We start from the raw sequence: 14406 nt of genomic DNA on the forward strand, positions 1-14406 counted from the left end.
AGTATTGATCTGCTCCAAGATGCAGGTAATTCGTTGAGATTTTGCAGCCTGTTTTATTTGGCCCTTCGGAATTGCAGAAAGGTCGGACCAACTTATTTTCAAACTACTTTTTAAACATTTAGTTGTTTGGAGAGCTTTCGACATCTTACCAATTTTATACTTTTTATTAGGGAAGTCGACCATGACTCCAGAAAGCCATTGTCGTGGGCCAGTGGCTGTATCTGAAGTTCTCTGATGTCGTTTACCCATAAATTACAATTGCATTGGAGCGTTGTATTCGCTCAGACGGCACTCTATATCTTATTCATTCCATTCGTTCACGCCGGGTTCATCCTACAGTCGAGTCAAAACGATCGGAAGTTTGATGCATTTGCGTAAGCGATTGCGATCGAGATGGGAAATTCGCTTGCTGCAATCGGACTTTAGGATCAGTGAGGGTCCCATCGCGCCCCTCCAACTGCCTACGTAGTTGCCATATGCTATGCTTCAGATAGTTTTGACCTAATTGCGTTTACAAAGACACATGGTTTAAAGGCATCACTCCACGAATCTGAGGTGGTACGGATTTCAGGTGGAGTATTCGTATACGGGATGGGAGACTACGGAGAGGGAGGTGATTCCGTCCATTTCTTCCCAATTGCAGTAAAAAACGGCCCGGAAGATACGGGTTCAGGCGTTCTGGCGCACTATTTTCTACAAGAAGTTCGACTGGAGCGCGCCAGCCTTGTGCGGCGCCACATATTCCGGGTCGTTTTTTACGGCAATTAGGAAGAAATGGACGGAATCACCCCCTCTCCATAGTCTCCCATCCCGTATACGAATACTCCACCTGAAATCTGCACCACCTCAGATTCGTGGGGTGATGCCTTTAAAGCAAAATGGACTTCTTGAAACGACGCTTATGCAAAAAAAAATGAGACAGCGGACTTGACGATATCTACCTTGTAACTTGCTTAACCTTTTATCTGGTCACGTTCGCATTCACATAATAGAGTCAAAATGGCATGAAGCACGGTGCAGTTGCGCTCGAATCGGTGCGGTAGAGCGCAGATCGAGTGATTAAGATCGAGTGAGGATCCCTGCTACCACCGTTCATTGCTGCAGTTCGCAATGGTCCCACCTCGATTCCAATAGCTATCTCCACCGCGCCGCTTCGAGCGCAACCGCGTAAGCGACTGCACAGTGCATCATGTCGTTCTGACTCGACTATATACTATTTCGTCCCGTTTTTTTTTTCATTTTCTTTTCAAATAGTTATTGTGTATAATCTTTCATTTACTTACTTGTCCTATTCTCTGTGTATGATGAGATGGCGATTACTTTTTCATGATTTGTTAAGGCCAAGTTCTATTATTTTTGTTGTGAACTTCCTCAGTTCGGCCACATTCATCCAAGGTGACCTGAAGTTTGTCCTTCCGATTGCGTACTTTTTTTTTTTTTTAAGATAAATCGGGATCTTGTCTGTAAAGGGCTTAGATGGTACTCCACATCTTTTATAAGATTGTATATTAGGAGGCAGCAATACCATCACAGTATATGGTAGGGTCAAAACGACATGAACCACGGTGCAGTTGCGTACGCGACTTCTCTCGAGGCGGTGTGGTGGAGTGTAACAGTTAGGAGTGTACTTAAATCAATGCTGACACCACCCATCGCTGTAGTTTTTGATGGTCCCACTTCGATTCCAGCTGCTCCCTCCACCGCACCGTTTCGTGCACCGTGCTTTATGTCGTTTTGTCGTGACTTTACGACGTTACGATTAGGGGTTGGCGGGCATCGATAATTGCACTGTAGTCAATGAAAATAGCAGACCGTTCCGTTTTGTTTATCTGATACCCTACTCGTCTCGTTACTCCAGCTGTGCCTACCTAAGATTGACCAGTGACCTTATTCCCAAATGCGATTACCACGGTTCTAATTTGCGTATCTGGTGAACAAGGGCATGAAATTGTGCCTAGAAGTCAAGGAGTAACATATTTTCCATCGGAATTTGAAATTTGAAAAGCTTAGAGCTTCGGTTTCACACAAGCCACTAAAACACAGTAGGCGCGCAGACCCTGGCTCGGCGGTTGCCTCGCGGCGCGCCACCTTGGAGCACTGCAGCTTCGCTCCAGGGTCCCATTGTTCTCTATTTCTTATTACGGGTCCGCGTCATGCCATGTTTTTGATTTTCACCTCGTGTAGTTACTTCAAAATTGCGTCTAATCGTTATCAAATGCAATGCAAAACGTATAAGTACAGCAAAAGTGACTTCCTGTTGTGCTGATAAGAGCATAGAATTGCTTAGAACCTCAATTCTTGAGTACGGATATTCAAAGAGTGAGAGTTCAAAGCGACTCGGCCTCCGCAAATCACTTTGAGTACTTTCATGAAGAACAAAGAATTCTTTTAATTAGAGTCTTCATGAAGGGAACATATTTTGTTTTTACATCGCAATTATGAATTTAAAGGCATCATCCCTCGAATGGTGCGGGTTTCAGGTAGGTTATGCCTGTACGGAGTCGTAGATTATGGAGAAAATGTGATTCCGTCCATTTCTTCCTATTTGCCGTAAAAAACGGCCCGGAAGATACGGCTTCAAGCGTTCCGGCATGCTATTTTCTATAACGAGTTCGATTGGAGCGCGCCAGCCCTGTGCGGCCCCGCATCTTCTGGGCCGGTTTTTACGGCAATTGGGAAGAAATTGACGGAACCACACCCCTCTCCATAATCTACTATCCCGTATACGAATACTCCACTTGAAATCCGCGCCACCTCAGATTCGTGGTATGCTGCCTTTAAACTTATACCCAGCTGCGGGAGGCTCCGCCCCTTGGGCCAATATTAACGCGCCGCGAAAATCAGAACGGTGGAGTGAGTAAGTACTTCCTCTGTTGTAACAGAAGATTAGCCTTGGAAAAACTCCACCTGAAATCCGTACCACCCCAGATTCGTGGCGTGATGCCTTTAAGGGAGTCTTAAGATAATGATAAGCAAACAGCATCAAATTCACCCCTACTTTTTGTGTGCAAACCCATAGGGTGCAGGATATACTTAGGTAGCTTCCTCATTTGATACTCGAATATCCATTATGTACAGCCTCATATCCTAGTTCGGATTCATGAATGTACTTCGTATCCTACGTGTTTCATTATATTGGGTTTGTGAAACACTTTTAGCATAGAGCATAGGTGCGATAGGGAGCCGGACCCCACTCGTATGTAAACTTACACATGGCTGCTGGAGGCTCCGCCTCTTGGACTAATGCTAACGCGCCGCGAATTTCGAAATAGTACAGCGGGTAAGTACTTCCTCCGTTGTTTCAGAGGAAAAAGCTTAGAGAAAGGTAGAAGATGAGTGCTTTACGGTGGTTTATGTACTCCTACTGTAGAACAAACGAGGAGAATATCACAATAAACTATAATTGAACAAAGAGAGGAAGTATGATCTCCGAACTTCAAACTGGGTAGAGATGGAATTGGAGTTAGGGCTTTTTTATATTTAACTTGCACTAGATAACGATTAACTGCATATCTAATATCTTTTCTTCCTCTGTCCTGTTTTCTTCTCGTTGTTCCCACTTGTCCATGCATTAGTCTCCTTATTTATTATTATCGCTCACTTATGTTAGATTTCCATTCTCTTTCGCGTCTTTTACATCCCTGCTTTACTTGATTTGTCATTTCATTCTATTTGTTTTTTACAGGCGGACTTCTTTCAACATATTTAGGTTCAGTACCGTTTTCACTTGCTTCTCACAGTAACAGGTATTGAAACAGTAGCTGAACACCCGCGTTTACCCTCGCTGTTTTAGCTTTAGTAACAGGAGAAGAAACTAACTTTATGTTCTTGCTTTCGCACAGACGAATAACGGAAATTAAATCAAACTTTGAGATTCAGTGTCCAGAAAAGTATTCATTGTCGGCAAATTTCGCACGTTTGCTTCCTATGAAAACTGCTGGGCCTAACTTTGAATATGCACAGAGTTTGATTTACCTTTCTGTCTCCAAAATCGTTTGAATAATAGCAGAAAACTGTTCTTCCAAAGAAAAGAAAAGAAGCGAATCCAAAGAAATCAAAAACAAATCCGATTGAAAATATTTACGAGTTGAAACTTCAAGTAAAGTCTGAAAACGCTAATTAGTTTTCGTCATGGATCGCACTGGCTTTCCTTGGTACTTTTTTCCTATCTCCGTACCAATGTTGGACCAGTATAATCCAAGATGTTTTGTAGAGAAAGTATCTTCTCCAACTAGAAAGAGATACTGCAGAACTCTTTACTTTTATTTGAGAAACCTGCATTTACTTTTATTTGGGAAACCTGCACTATTTTTCTATGCGATTTGTGTTCCTTTAGCTTCAATGTTCTTGTCATATATTAATGTGATTTAAGTGCCGATTATCATGCAGTAAGCATTCTCTTTCTCACATTAACTAGGAGCAAAGTAAGCAACACATGCTGGGATGTAAAGACAGAGTGAAAAACGGAGAGTAAGGTCAAGAAGAAAGAGTGAAAAAGCAGAAACAAAAAAAAAAGGATGGATTCAGGAACAGTGAGACACTCGAAAGTGACAAACATGAATGAAGTAAACGAGTGGTATAGGGGATAAAACATGCTGCATAAATAGAAAACAAAGAACTCGGAACCGAAAGCCTTTCTGAGGAGACAAAAAGAGTAAAACTTAGAAAAGGCACAAAAATAGAATTTTAAAAGACAGAGAAGCAAAACAGAATAATCAGAACAAGCACGACAAGTAAGACATAGGTGATGCAAAAGATGAAAGAAAATGAAAATACAAAATAAGTAAGGAGAGCAATGCAAGAGCAAATGGAAAAACTCGAGGAAAACTGGCAGAGAAAGAGTAAAAGATGTTAGCTGTGTAGTTAGCTGAAGTAATCGTCGCTAGCTGCAAGATAAGGATCAAAAACTCCAAATTCTATTTTAATCCCTTAGTTTGAAATTCGGAGATCATAATTCCTTTCTTCGTTGGATTAAGGTTTATTGTGATACTCTCTTCGTTTGTTTTATGGTAGAATTTCGTAAAGCACCGTAAATCACTCGTCTTCTGGGTTTTTCCTAGGTTAATCTTCTGTTACAGCAGAGAAAGTACATACTCACTCCACCGTTTTGATTTTCGCGGCGCGTTAGTATTGGTCCGAGGGGCGGAGCCTCCCGCAGCCGGGTATAGGTTTAAAGACAGCATACCACGAATCTGAGGTGGTGTGGATTTCAGGTGGAATATTGGTATACGGGATAGTAGATTATGGAGAGGGGTGTGGTTCCGTCCATTTCTTCCTAATTGCCGTAAAAAACGGCCCGGAATATGCGGCGCCGCACAGGGCTGGCGCGCTCCAATCGAACTCGTTATAGAAAATAGCATGCCGGAACGCTCGAAGCCGTATCTTCCAGCCCGTTTTCTACGGCAATTAGGAGGAAATGAACGGAATCACCCTTCTCCCCATAATCTACGACCCCGTATACGAATACTCCACCGGAAATCCGTACCACTCCAGATTCGTTGGGTGATGTCTTTATATACGAGTGCCGGATCCTTCTCAGGCGAAGGAAGCATAGCTCGTGGGGTGCAGCTCAAGTGATGAGGATCCCTCTAAAAGTAAAGGGGTTCCTTTCGCGGACCGTCCAAAACTGAAAGAGTCCTTTCGCCAGCCGTCCAAAAGTGAAAGGAGTCCTTTCGTCAACTCTCTAAAAGCGAAGGGGGTCGGAGCGCCGGTTTGTGAAATATAAAATTAAATAAAACCTTATCTAAAATATTGTAATGGTGCTTGTTAAGAAAAATAATGGAGAGGCGAATGAAAAAGCTTTAATTGTGTGTGCAAAAAGTTAACGAAGTGTTTAGTATCAGTAGTATAAAAGATAAGATAAAGGAAGATATGCTTAAAACTCGAAATTGCTTCAGTTCACGAACCAATAAATTTCAATACTTTTGAAGCGTGTGTTCCTTTATTTGAAAACAAACGTATTTTCACACAGTTACGATCGTGCAATGAAAATAATTGTTTTTCCCTTTGTCTTGCTTATTACGATTGTTTTATCTTCTTTATTTGTCTTTTAATGTTGTATTTTTGTACCTTTTCTTAGGGTTTGTGTCTATTTTGTTCTCTTTTCCTCATCACAAGTGGTTTTGGTTTCAACTTTTTTTTTGTTTTTCGTCCATGCAGTATGTCTTATCTCTTGTTCCTCACGTTTACTTCATTAATATTCGTTGCATTTTCGCGTATCTCACTGTTTCTGCACCTTTTCTTGTTGTTATTTGTGCCTTTCCACTGCTTCCTAAACTTGCTCTCCTTCCTTCACTTTGTGTTTACTTCTTTATATGACGGAAATATTAGAGTCAAAAGAATACAGCTCGCGTAGAAAAATAGAAGAACTTTTTTTAAATAAAAGTTAAAGATCTTTTCATCTTTTTCAAAATGGAGGAAGTGCTTTTTCTGCAAGACTTCTTAAATTGTTCTGCTCCTTTATTGACCAAATAATTAAAAGGTACAAATGAAGCCCAGGACGAATCATGACAAAACCTATGTAACGTTCTCAGACTTTACTTGAAGCTGCAATTCGCGAAAATTGTCATTAAACCTTGTTTTGATGTTTTTGGACTCGCTTTCACTTGACACTCGACTGGACTTTTCCTTGCAATAGCAGTTTTCTGCTGCTACTCAACCAACAATTTTGAAAACAGAAAGGGAAATCAAACTCTCGTCATATGCAAGCTTTGCACTGCGCTTTTCAGAGAGACTATTGTACCTATTACCTTGTTAAACAGTGAAACTTAATTTAATTTGATTTCAGTTCTTCGTTCTTACGAAATTATGAATACTCATTTGTGTTTGCAAATTCCATCATATTCCAGCTCTCCAGTTACTCTAAAGATACTACGTTTGCCGATGCAAACGAATATATAAGAGTGAATTGGCATGAAGACAAAGTAAATAATGCCTTCACAAGAAACTCCTCAAGAAAATTCAATTCAAAACCATTGAGGGACTCCGGTAAAGTGAAGAACATAATGTCGTTTCTCCTTATCCTGTTACTGATGCTAAAGCAATGACAAGGTTAAAAGCTGGTGTTTGGCTACTGTGTCAAGATATACATAAACTTGATACTATGTGAATCAAGTGAAAAGCAGTGAACTTAATCACGTTGAAACAAATCTGTCTGTAAAAGCAAGTAGAACGGAAAAACAAGACAAGTAAAAAAAAAGATGATGCAGGAGACTAGAAAGGAAAAGAAAATGGAGATTATATAAGAAAATTAATGGAAGAACAAATGGAATAACGAGAAGGAAGCTGAAGAGAGGAATGAGAAAAGACAGCAGAACGCATGTAGATAGATACGCAGGTTTCAAGAAACCCGTGCTGCACCTCCAGTCCATACTCCAAAAACTCCAAAATACTTACTCCAAAAATCGAGGATAATATTCCGTTTTTTGTTGTACTACGATTTGTTGTGATATTCGCCTCGTCGGCTTTATGATAAGAGTTCGTCAAGCATCCTACAGCATTCGCTTCTAAGTTTTCTTCAAGTTTATTCCTCTGGAAAAACGGGGGAAGTGGTTAACCGCTGCTCCACTGTGAATTTCGCGGCGCGTTAGCATTGGTCCTAGGGGCGGAGCCTCCCGCAGCCGGGTGTAAGTTTAGATATGAGTCAATACCGAGCAGAACTCGAAGCGAAACATCGACTCGTGTAAAAGAATGCTTAAAACAGATGCATTTTCTTTCCCTCAAAAATGAAATTCCACCTGCGTATTTGTTAGTTGTTCCTGTTGGTAAAATCGTAAAATGTTGGTGAATGGCAAACGGAGGAGGTAATTGTGGAAGGACATTGTGGAATTTAAATGACCATAGTCCTTGTATTTACAGTAATGAACTAGGAAGTCTGCCAAGTAGTTTTTGCCTTAATATTCCGCTGTGTGTTACACCCACCTTTATGGATATTACTTGCGAATTATGGAAGCGGTAGGATAGGCATATCAGAGTGCTTCTTAATCAACTAGTCGGCTTTAGCTCAACTTCCTGTTGTTCTCTCATTCTTAGAAATACGACGCCTTTTCCTGTCACTTTCTATCAGCCACCTTAGTTTTCAAAAAAATCACAAAAATCTGATGAACTTCGTGTTCTATTACTTCACCTTCTTTTAACTTGCATTCATCTGCTCACTGAAGCAGAAACATCATGGGCGCCCTCGGTTTAAACTGCGAACTAAGCCTAAGGATGAACAGTGTAGACTGGGAGTGGCGACCGCCATTACAGGCAGATCCTCCTTTCCCTTTTATAACAGCACGTTATTGAGATTTTGCTGTCCACCTTTCCGCTGATTTTAGGCTTTGCCGTTAAGATGTTCAATGCTGGACAATTGGCCTGTCAAGTTGTTTCTTCTCCTGTTTCTAAATTAACTATAATTTGGACCCGTTTCTAAAAATGATACGTACGTTGAGATTAGAAGCAACATTACTAACAACAACACGATCTAGGGCTCCGCGTAAATAGTAAAGAAAGAAGGAAAGAAAGAATAGAATCTACTGTGATTGACGACCGCACTATAAGTGAATGCTGCTAAGTTTGCATGCAACGAGAAGTACGAGTTGGGAGAAAACAACGAAAAGAACAAGAAGAAAAGAAAAAAACCGGACATAATTGGGCATCTCATCTCTTCAACAGCTTGCGCCCCTTCCTTTCGTCCCCATTTCGTAACAGTTTTGTATTAGCACGCACCGGCTGTGACTCTTGTCACCCTCCCGCATTCGACGTAGAGCGCGTGGTATTGGAGTGACGGTGCGGGACGAGAGGTACCCGTGAAAATTGGGTGATCGCTGCTGACGTGCCTCCAGCGCCGTGCGCCTCCGCGTAACTACGGCTGCTGCTCCGCCAGCCAGACAGCATCCACGGACGCCTTAGATCACATGCATGCATGCTGCAGAAAAAAAAACTAACGTGCGTGTACTTTCACACATCTCATAATTTTACACATCTCACATTCTATCTGTTCTATATAAACTCGCATCGCAAAAGTATATGTCCGTCACAATGTCTTTCAACGATTTCAATGTTCAAATTCCAACTCTATCTACTGTATCTACAGCGATTTTATGTCCTTATTAGTTTGTATGCATTCTTTAAACTCCTTTCTACATTTTACCTTTTATCGCTTCATTTCTACCCATTCTCTGCATAAAATCAATACGACGGGTTGGGTGTATTTGTGGCGAACAGAGACTTCTTTTCTGATAATAGCCAGGAAGACCTGAACATTCTGACATTGTGATATTCTTGACAAAAACGACTTGAACAGTGCAATTACGTATACACCTGCAGCTCACGCAACTGCACCAATGTTCAGATCGTTGTGGTTCGACTACAACGTCAGAGGTTATGACACCTCTGAAGAAGTGGGAGGGGGGCGGTCGTTAGGTGCCCGCAGCCGGATAAGTGCCTGCGGAAGAGGCTGTCGGTTGGCCAGAGCAGTCATATCTTAGGCTAGCTGCGATCACTAAGCCACGCCTATAAATCACCACATCACTGAGGTCATGTGCCGTGTTTGTATTGCAATTAAGTGATAGAATTGACTTCTAGGAATGTTCAAAGAACGAAAAGGTACCAACGTAGCAAGTGGAAAAAGATGTAGGAAATGAAAATGCTAGAAATGAAGAAAAAAAAACGTAGATTTGTACAAGAAAAAAAAACATCAGAAAACATTAGTGAAGCTGAAAATTGAAAACGTTCCAAAATAAAAGTTGTGGAACCGAGAACCTGGTTTTTGAAAGATGCAGATGTGTGATTGAAAAAAACTGTGTAGAAGATATAGATGTATATTTGTATTTATACAGACTATTAAATCCATGTAAGATAGTGCAGTAGTTTGTAAAAATTTCGATTTGTTGGTGTTACACAAGTAAAACACTTCTTTTATTATTATTACTTATTATTTTCTATTTCTGACAATTCGAGTGCAATCTTTCGATGTATGTCTATACGTAAGCGATACTTCGTACAGAAGCAATACCAGAGATAACGTGCTCCTGCGAGGCATGTTTCGCATCTCATTAGACGATGAGGGCCGAAGATGGACGATGTGATAGGCGGGGCGTAAGGCGAACGCAGTGCAATGCTCTGCTGACGCTATTAACTGCTGCGCAGAGCAATTAACGATAGCCGTTGCCGGTCGTTTCTCCTAAGGATAGGCTGTTGCGGAGGCTGCGGGTACCTAACTTTACGCACCTGCCTTTAGGTACTACGAATGTCTGCGAGGCGCCTCCTCAGGCGTAGGATGCCAATTTCATTTAGCTAGATATGCAAGAAGAAATGTCTAGAAAGCGAAAAAATAAAGAGATACAGCATGACACCGAACAGTGGGACATTTTTTTAAAACATCCCTTGTATTTTCAAAAATGAATGGGTGGTTTCCATCTCACATTTCAGAACAAATAATAACAAATCATAACAAACACTTCCACTCATATTTCTAGACGCCATTTCACGTATATGAACTTCTTAAACAACTCCACTTAATCTATGGTTTCAAACAACTCTCATCATTAAGCGCTTTCCTTCTTTGTTCGTTTAAAAAAGCGCATCGTAAGAGCTGCGCGGCGAAGAAAAAAGCACTGTAATAGCGGCAGACATGGCGAAATGGGTGAGGAAGACGGCGTGAGCGGGGTGGCAGCGAGACGTAATAGAAGAGAAGCGATCAGGCTACTTTAGCGGTCATGACGCTGTCAGGAGTCGTGCGGTGCAATTATCGACGTTCATAAACCTCCGATATGCGGAGGCATGTCATGCGGGTAAATTTTGACCGTTCCCCTCGGAGTGATGCTTTGCATCCTTAGTAAAGATGCATGGACGGATAATTGAAGGGGAACTCAAAACTTCTCTAATCGAACTGCACTTAGAGTACAAAAAAAGTTCTTTACTGCCAAGTGGCTTTCCCATTTGAGAAGGTGATATTTCATACATGACGGTTCATCATTGGAAGCGAATAGTTAGGTTTGTTTTAGCCCTAAAATCTAAACACGAGTCTTCCAGAATCCATGACATGTAGTCTGAAGCTGCTAAGAGAAAAGAGGAAGATAGAGCTGGAACTACTAATGTTTTGACTTCCCCAAATAGGAAGTATATAGCTGAGTCATATCATATAGTACTTTCAGTGAAACCGAAAGTGGTCTGAGATGGGTTCTCCGGAATCCGCATATGATCGTTGAGAACAGTCTTTGTGCTCCATGGACGTTTTTTGCTTTCTAAGTGCAGGTCGAGCACAGTTCAATCAGAGCAGGATTGATTGGCTCCCCAACTCCGTTTTGCCCTAAAGAAAAACATGTTTTCCTAACAAAAAAAATTTCAGGCACGAGCTTGGCTGCATTTAATTAACGCGGGTTCCTCATAGCTGCCTCTTAAAGATGTTCAATATAACATCGAGAAATAGAATCTCCCACCTCCTCGCTTGACGACTGTAGGATGCGTGAAGTACACCACTGATAACTTCACTTCACACATTATGGTATAGTCAAAACGACATGAAACACGGTGCAGTTGCGCAAGCGGTTGCGCTCGAAGTGGCGCGGAGGAGCGTACCGCTTAAGATCGAATGAGTACCCTTACTACTACCGTTCATCGTGGCAGTTCGCGGTTATCCCTTCTCGCTTCCAACTAGTACCTCCACCGCCCCGTTTCGAGCGCTACCGCTTACGCGACTGCACCGCGCTTCATGTCGTTTTGACCCGACTATATAATAGGCGAATCTAACACTTTCACTGGACAAGCCATCGCTGCTCATAGGTTCACACAGTGGTACACTTCTGTCTTCTCAGTAAGGCAGTGTACCACGGCGGCAATTCTCATTTAATAATCAGATCTGCCGGCAGTAAGGTGAAACTGAGGCGGAGGGGTCCACTGTATTCTCTATTTCTTTGGAACTTCAACCTGTGATATTTGCGGGACGAAGGCCACTACTTAGATACGGCTTTGAACTGTACAGAACAAAGTGAAGCTTCGAATGCAAGGGAGTAACAGATTTTAAAACTTTGCAAGAGTTAGTAGATACTATAAGAAGAGGTCTGAGAGCCTACAATTCAAGATTATCTCCCGAGGTGCGTAGGAACATCTGGAAAAAATGGCAAAGGAGGAAAGGATAAGTAACGAACTGTAGCTACTTGATATGCAATAAATTCAGCGAAAGAGATATGAAAGTTTACTGAAAACTGTGGAGCAAGCACCACTACTTTGGTATGACTCTCAAGTGTAAAGAACAAGGTGAATTTTCAAACACAGGAGTAGTAGAAAAGTCGAAAGAACAGCAGACATAAAAAATGAAATAGATGTTCACATTACGAAAAGAAACTGGAAGAAGTAAGAAACAATATATAACAAATAATTAATACTTCAAAACATACCCAACATCACGGTCTCTCCCTGATTCCTTGTCTTGCGCTAGAAGAAAAGCAATTAAAATGGATGGGTGAGGATTCTCTCGAAGAATTTTTGTTATTATGAAACTATTGTTCGGTATTTGCTGTACACATGTAACGAGACTGTTTACATGATGCGAGAAGAGCATTTAAAACTTATGTATAACATAAAAGTAAACATTGAGTGCGGTAAATGATAGCTATTTCACTGCTGAGTGCTCACAGCTCTCTACTATCAACGTTCTAGTCAGAATCGCAAAATCGTAAGCGAAGGTCAGTTGTACTGTCGTCAGAACTGGAAACGTGCACGATTTCCTGCATAGGACCTCCGCAACTTTTTGTCCACATTTCTTCTCAGTCTGTGAGAGGATCTCCGGAGGCGTCTCTTAGATGGATCATCGAATTTGATACGGTGCAGAATGTTTTTGATCCATTGATTCCTTCTCCAAATATTTTAAGTATCAAAATCAATCAAATATAAATATAACATATAATAATACAAGATATTCTTCCTAGCGTTTGTACCTCGTTGTTGTGGGGTTCGCCTTTCTGCTTTAGTGTTCCATTTGGTTCGATCCTTCGCATCAGCCGTACACAACCAGCAAATCCTTGGCCTTCGGCGCCGCCTCACTCTTGAAACGTCGACCTTCAGAGCGGTTTTGGCAACAGAATTTTTCTCTCGCCGCAAGACGTGACCAAACCATCTCAGTCGTGCCTCCTTCATCTTTTCAGTTATCGGGACGACCCCGAAAATGGAGCGTACAGTGTCGTTGGATACTTTGTCCTTTTAGCGTTAAACCTGTCGTCCACCTCAACATCCGTATCCTTAGCGTGCAACACTTACCAAGGCTTTCGTTGTCGGCCAGTTGTCGCATCCGTAAAGGGCAACAGGACCCACAATCGTCCTGTAGATCTTCGACTTCAGTCGAACGGGGAAGTTCAGCCGATCCTTCCAAGACTGTACTTGTTTTCGAAGATCATTCTGAGACTCCGACGCGAGCATGACATCGTCGGCAAAGAGTAGGTTCCACGAATGCTGCTTCTGGATTTCCTTCGTTATCTTGTCTTTGCACAGTATGAACAGCAGGATGAGAGTGATGAACCCCTACTTGTACAGGGAATGGTCTGCTTGTTCCAGCAGCACAACGTACCACGCTCGTAGGCTTCGCATAAAGCAGCTTCGTCCACCGCACATATTCTTCTTGTACTCCATGCGACCTCATGGACATCTATAATCATGTCGGACACGCTCGAAAGCTGTCTCGAGATCGAGGAAAGCAAGATGCACACCGCGGTTCTTCTCTCGATGTTTCTTCAGAAGGATGCGGACAGCATGGATAGCAGACCTTCACAAAGCTTCTGGTTGAGTGAAACGCTGACAATCTCCCTCAGATGAGCTTCTAGGACACGTTCAAAAACCTTCATCGTATGGCACAGCAGTCGTATAGGCCTGTACGAAGTGCAGTCAGCAATGTCTCCTTTCCCTTTCCAGACAGGCACGGTCACGGAAGTTTGCCAAACGTCTGAAGTCCGTCCTTCTGCAACGATCTTGTTAAATAGAGTTGCGAGCCACACGGACCCTCGATCTCCTAGCAGCTTCCAGGCATCAGCAGGTACGTCATTAGGACCGGTTGCTTTGTTCGACTTTATTTTTGCGAGGGCAGAACTAGCTTCGACTGCCGTAATTGGTGAAACAGGACCCTCGACGGTGGGAACAGTTGGGATGGGAGGATGGCAGAACTCTTCGTTACAAGTTATTGTAGTATTCTCGCAACCCCTCCAAGATCTGATCAGAACGACGCCATCAGCTCTCTTAACGATCTTGGTGTGCTTCATATTTAGCGTTGAGCTGTACGCTCTGACTAAACTACGTGTAGGGTAGGAAAGTGTATATGGGGTCACGGATGCGGAGAATACCTCCTTCCAATCCTTCAGATCCCACCATTTGATGCGTTGTATTTCAGTCCTTGGATGTCTCTTCGTCTCTTCGTTGGACAGAAAATTTTCAAGT

At 42.2% G+C, this 14406-nt stretch overlaps 2 protein-coding genes across 2 annotated transcripts; both read right to left on the reverse strand.

The window, feature by feature from the left end:
- Positions 1-13372: 13372 nt before the first annotated feature.
- On the reverse strand, positions 13373-13624 carry RB195_023223 (uncharacterized protein; the record flags this gene model as incomplete). Its single annotated transcript, XM_064210580.1, has 1 exon — positions 13373-13624. One exon carries the CDS (start codon positions 13622-13624, stop codon positions 13373-13375), a length of 252 nt encoding a protein of 83 aa, XP_064066461.1.
- An 85-nt stretch (positions 13625-13709) lies between these two features.
- RB195_023224 (uncharacterized protein) lies at positions 13710-14231 on the reverse strand (the record flags this gene model as incomplete). The annotated part of the gene is made up of 1 exon (XM_064210581.1): positions 13710-14231. The coding sequence occupies one exon, from the start codon at positions 14229-14231 to the stop codon at positions 13710-13712; it is 522 nt and encodes a 173-aa protein (XP_064066462.1).
- Positions 14232-14406: the final 175 nt, after the last annotated feature.

Source organism: Necator americanus, chromosome X (genome assembly GCF_031761385.1).
Source record: "Necator americanus strain Aroian chromosome X, whole genome shotgun sequence".
Lineage (NCBI taxonomy): Eukaryota > Metazoa > Nematoda > Chromadorea > Rhabditida > Ancylostomatidae > Necator > Necator americanus.